This window comes from Callospermophilus lateralis, chromosome 9 (assembly GCF_048772815.1).
Source record: "Callospermophilus lateralis isolate mCalLat2 chromosome 9, mCalLat2.hap1, whole genome shotgun sequence".
NCBI classification, from domain to species: Eukaryota; Metazoa; Chordata; class Mammalia; order Rodentia; family Sciuridae; genus Callospermophilus; species Callospermophilus lateralis.
This window is the reverse complement of record NC_135313.1, coordinates 2,967,787-2,973,786: the sequence shown is the minus strand read 5'-3', so window position 1 is coordinate 2,973,786 and position 6,000 is coordinate 2,967,787. Positions and strand designations below refer to the sequence as shown.

At 36.8% G+C, this 6,000-nt stretch overlaps 1 protein-coding gene across 1 annotated transcript in view; it reads left to right on the top strand.

Annotated features, from left to right (window-relative positions):
• Positions 1-1,353: 1,353 nt before the first annotated feature.
• The window catches only part of Rbm44 (RNA binding motif protein 44), a 32,383-nt gene continuing 27,736 nt past the window's right edge, over positions 1,354-6,000 (top strand). The window contains exon 1 of the mRNA XM_076866400.2: positions 1,354-1,366. Coding sequence (XP_076722515.2) covers positions 1,354-1,366 — 13 coding nt within the window. The remainder of the gene's footprint in view (positions 1,367-6,000) is intronic.

The window sequence follows — 6,000 nt, the reverse complement described above, 5'->3', positions numbered from 1 at the left end:
TGATGTTCTTTCCTTTTTTTTCTTCTTGGGGGTGGGGGTGGGTACCGGGGATTGAACTCAGGGGCTCTCAACCACTGAGCCACATCCCCAACCCTATTTTGTATTTTATTTAGAGACAGGGTCTCACTGAGTTACTTAGCACCTCACACTTGCTGAGGCTGGCTTTCAACTCAAAATCCTCCTATCTCAGCCTACCTGGCCTCTGGGATTACCAGTGTACACCACCATGCCCTGCTGTTATTTCTTCTATTAGGTTTGAAGTTTGCCTGTCACCATTTCTCTGTGGTCCAAGATGGTTTGGAAAAAAATTGATACAGGCTATATCTTCAGCCTTTGAAAATTTTCCTGTGGTTGGGTCTCTGTTCACCTATGAGTCTTTTTAAAATCTTTTCTTAGTAATGTGTAAAATGATCCATCAAAGATGTATACAGCAATCTCAATTTTTTTAAAAAAAGTACCTTTTATCTCTTGTTAAGGTACTCCTTTTCTTGGTTTAAATTTTTTGTTTTTAAAGAAATAAATGGATTGTCACTGTGTTGCCAGGGTGGACCCAACTTCCTGGGCTCAAGTGATCCTCAGATTCCCTAATTACTGGGAGTACAGGTGTGTGCCACCATTCCTGGCAAGGTGCTCCTTTTTTAGTTGATAATTTTTGTTTCAGTTCTTAGATTTCTGATATTTATCTATTTTTGTTCATCCTTTCAGAGAATAGGGCTTGATTTGAGTTATTTTGACTATTGTTTAATTGATTGCTTCTGTTTTTCTCCTAAATAATTTTATTATCAACTTTTTTGGTTTATCTTTAGTTCTTTTCTGAATTCTTTTTTAAAATACATTTTTTAGTTGTAGGTGAACACAATACCTTATTTATTTATTTGTTTGTTTGTTTGTTTATTTATTTATTTATTTTAATGTGGTGCTGAAGATCAAACCCAGTGCCTCACATGTGCTAGGTTTGTACCATACCACTGAGCCACAACCCCAGCCCCTCTTTTCTTAATTCATTTATTTCCAGTTTTATTTAATGATAAATATCTAAAGCTGTGACTTTTTTTGCTTATAACCTTGACTATGTCCTCTGGGTTTTGGTGTCTATACTCTTATTGTCAGTTTTCTTCAACTATAAAAGTCTATACTGCTTATTAACTGCCATAGTCAGGTTCATAGTTAGACAGCTGTCTATGGAATGAGATCTTCTGCTTTATATTCTTATTGCAGAACACAGAGAGTGAACTTAGATGATTTTTTTTCAGGATCATTGATTGAGATAGTTCATAAAAATTGTTCCTAATTAGAATAAAATCAGTTCTTCCTGCCAGATCTATTGGATTCTGTTGAAAAACTTCACAGGGTATGGACAGTGAAGGTAAGTGAGAGCCAGAACTCAAAATGATTTTGTGGTTTGGCTAGCCATTTATTCTGCTGGTCTCCTCTGGGATCATTTGTGTGCATTTGGGTATCTTGGTTTTTCTACTAGAGACCAGTTTGTGCTTCCTCATTTGTAGCTGACTTCAAAGAGTCATTGTCATTAACTTTTTTTAAAAACAACTTTATTGAGGTATATCTCACTCATTTCAGTGATTTTTAGTATCTTTAACAGAGTAGTATACTCATAACAAATCAGTTTTAGAATATTTTCATTGCTTCAGTAAGATCATTTATGCCTTTTTATAGTTAGTCCCCACCTCACCTCCAACTCAAGGAAGCCACTAATCTTTGTCTCTCTAAATTTGCTTTTTCTGGACATTTATTTAAATGAAATCATACAATATGTGGTCTCTTGTGCCCTGCTTCTCTCATTTAGCTTAATTTTTTAGATTAATACATGAAGTAGCATGTATTGGTAGTTTGATCATTTTTATTGACGGAAGATATTATGTTGTGTGAAGGTACCACTGTTTTAATTAGCGTTTCTGCTGCTGTGACCAAAAGACCTGACAAGAACAATTTTGGAGAAGGAAAGTTTATCTGGTAGCTAACAGTTTTAGATGTCTCAGTCCATATATGTCCGACTCCATTTCTTGGGTCCTGAGGTGAGGCAGAACATCATAGCAGAAGTATGTGGCAGAAGAAAGTAGCTGGGGACAAGGGACCAGGAAGCAGAGAGAACCTCCCTCACCAGGGACAAAATATAAACCCCAAAAGCATGTTCCCATCAACCCAGTTCCTCTAGTCACACCCTACCTGCCTGTAGTTAACACCCAGTTTATCCCTGTCCCAGGATTAATGACACTGATTAGGTTAAAACTAATAACCCAATCATTTCACCTCTAAGTTTTCTTGCATTGTACATGTGAGTTTTGGGGGGTTACCTAATATCTAAACCATGTCATTAACTTTTTACAATTTATTTTGGAAGCATTTTTAATCTAGGTTCAACATAAATTATGGTTATTATAGTCTTTAAGACTTTTTGATTAGGATTTTTGGATAACTTTATTTTTTATGTTTCTTGGAAATTTTATGAAACTGTCTTGTCTATTTTTTCTGTGGCTATTAATTCACATTTAAAAGAAGTTAGTCAATCTGTTTCATTGTTATCCCTCTGAATTAGAATCTTTGATTATATCTGCTTTGTTAAATTTTTCCTGTATATCTAATAGTTTTTTAAATTATAATGAGTATTATAATAATTTAATATTTATACTTCTTCTAGAATATACATCATTGAATGATGCAGGCCACTGCACTGATGGAGACAGCTTCTGGCAAAGTCTACCATACTAGTGGAGGAAGCCTTCAAAAAGGTGAGGGTCTAAGCCAGTTGTCTTTTGGGTGGGAAGGGTGTTAAGTGTGATTGTACCAGATAGCCCCCTCCAGTGTGGCTGCTTTCTAAGCCTTCCTCCAATAAGCTGTCTCTAACTTGGAAAATTCTCTCATGCGATTTTTGGTGGGTATGGGTAGTCTAGGCAGCACCTTTTATGGAAGGGTTTATGGAAGAGAAAGTGACTGGGAAGAGGTTTTTGTCCATCCAGGCTTTCAAAATTGCAAGTGGTTGAGAGTAATATAAAGAAAGTGGGTAAGTTGACTTCTGCTCCCCAAAAAGTTGTGTATGTTTTGTCTTCCCACCAAACCTGCAATTTCTTTTTCTGATATAATGGTAGAAAAGAAAATAAGAAATAGAAAGAGCATAAAAAGTGAAATAACCAAATTTTATGTGATTGTGAATATATATAACATAAATCAAGAAGTGATACTCTAGATTAAAACAAAAATCTCATCCTACATTGTTTATAATACACACTTAGAAAAGAAAGATTTAAAACACGAAAGAACAAGAAACAAATAAGGAATCATTTTAAAGTGATAGTTACATTATAAAATGAAAGTATTTGTCAAGAATGCTAGTGGAACAAACCATACCCTTTATATTCATATGTTAAATGCTAGAAACTTAGGGAAAGGCTGCTAGTCATTAGATGTGATAACAGTTCTCTTTCTTTCCTTATAAATACAATAGGATATTTCATGCAGTTTAAAATATTCTTCAAAAATATGAACATAAAAATTTTTAATCTGAGAAGAGAATGTAAAAGAAACATTATAAATAAAGCAAGAAACTTAACCTACTAGATTCTGGAATAATTAAAATCGTATGATACTGTTGTAAAATAAAAGTTAAGAAAATCCAATCTAACAGATATAAAAATATCTATGATACTCTTAATAGACAGTTAGAACAGTTTGTAACTGTTGTATCAAAAAAATAGTAATAAATCTTAGAGTAATGTTGAAGCACATTGTGGATTGATTGGTGATCATGAAATCAGTTTATCTGTTTGTGATTAGCCTTTCAATGAAAGGAAATAGAAAATACCAGAATGCATTAAACACAGAGTAATTATTTTTTTGTAAAATTGTTGTTGTGTGACGCGGGCGTGCATGCGTGTGTGTGTGTGTGTGTGTGTGTTAGGTCATGATATAAAATGTGCTTCCAGTTGTCTTAGTGAAAAAGAAAGAAATAGAAAATCACTAATCTTTCTCTTCATCTTGCCACCACTTCTAATCAGCTACCAAGTCAAGTTGCTTGTGAGACTTTTACACCAGTGACTTTTACACCTTGGTCTACCTGCCTTTCCTCTTCTCCCTTAAGCTTCATTCCGACTGTTGCTGCAGATGTCTTCATCTCTGTTCTGGTCACATAACTACCCTTTTAAGATACTTTCAGTGGTCTTCCTTTGCCTTAGAACGAAAGCCAAAAATTCATTTAGCACAGCATAAAAGGATTCTGAGTTCACAGTTCCTATAACTCTCATGGAGTTCCTTTATCCAGGCCAGTTGGCTTACAATTTCTTGAAAATTCCGTGTTTTACACAGCAAACTGTACTCACTGTTGGATATGCCTAAAATTATTTTGTCTATATCATTTTAAAACTTTTTGTTTGTTTGTTTTTGGTACAAGGGATTGAACCAAGCCACATCCCTGGCCTTTTTATTTTTTATTTTGAGACAGGGTTTCATTAAGTTATTTAAGGCCTTGCCAAATTGCTGAGGCTGGTCTTGAACTTGGGATCTTCTTTTCTCAACTTCCTGAGTCACTGGGATTACAGCCATGTCCCACCACAGCCTACACAAAACAATTTTATAATGTAAAGGTTCCTCTGAAGTCTAATCCTTTCTTCTCAAATTTACCTGCTCTGTTAACTCTTATCAGTACTTTTAACTTTTGTATTTTTATATGCTTATCTGTGACCCTTATGAAAGCCATTAATATGGGGGCAGCACCTCTATCTGCTTTTCCTTTTATAAGGTGCTGGGAGCCATAGCCCAGTCGGAATGAAGCATGACATTTTTGCCAGAATGGAGTGGTTGAGAGGTGACACCAGTAAGCCATTAAGATGATGATGGTTATGTTAAGCTGTGTATTCAATTGTATATTAGACCCCTGCTGTCCGCCTCAAGTGCCAGCTACCTTGGAGTTCTCACTCTACTTTGGAGTTCTCGTGGGGGTTCCTGGGGAGTTCGCATTGGTTGGGGAAGTGCTGGAGGAGGGATTTTCCAGTTGGTGTGTGGTGTGTCCCGGGAGAAGGCCGCGTGCATGGCATTCGCAGGAGATTGGAAATAAAGTTTGTTCCTGCTTGAGTGGCTCGTGATTTGTGCCCAACCAGACTGCGGCTTTTGGTGGCCTGTGCGGGGAACGCCTGAAGCTCGGAGGTAAGTGAAATTGCTCGCCCCTGAGGGAAGGCAAGAGAATGGGTGACCATTTCAAAAAACAATGTGTTCTTGTTTTGATTTGTTTTGTTTTTGTTTCAAGCTGCCTATCCCTAGAACTTTCTCAGGCAAACTGGGAAAAATGGTTGGCTCAAGGGTTGAAGTTGTTCGGCCCTGAGGAAGAGATAGAGATAGACCACGAATATACATTTCAAAAAAATAGGAAAATTGATATGTTTTTTGTTCCATTTTTGTTTCATTTTGATTCAATTTTGTTTTGAGTTATCTGTTTGAGTTGCGTTATCCTTGTAGCAGAAATATGGGGTCAGAAATTAGCAAAAAACAAACCAAAAGAATGTTAAGTAAATTGTTAGAGGAAGGAGGCACCCCAGTAAAACCAAAAACAGTCAGGGCATACGTTGATACAATACAAATGTAGCCCATGGCTTTTTAAGGAGGAGTTGTTGAATATATCACAATGGGACCATCATGGTGAAGATTGAAGGGACAGGGAAAAGAAAAACCCAGGAACTCTGCCAGTTGGCACATTGCCATTGTGGGTGATGATACGATTTTGTATGCCTAGTCCAAAGATTTCAGTTCAGATTATGGTAGAAGACATATTAGATCAGGAAAAAGAGGAGGCCTCTCAAGATAGTCAGAAAGGGGAAGAAAGTTTAGAGCAGAAAAAGCCATCAGGGGAAAAGTTACAACAGGAGGCTGCTACTAAAACCTTTCTATCACCAGAGGGTGTAAGTGTCCAACCAACAGCTCCACCTATGGAGACAACATATGCTGAGTGGCCCTCAACCCCCGTAGTTGATTGATGGGATCCTTAGACAGGACCTC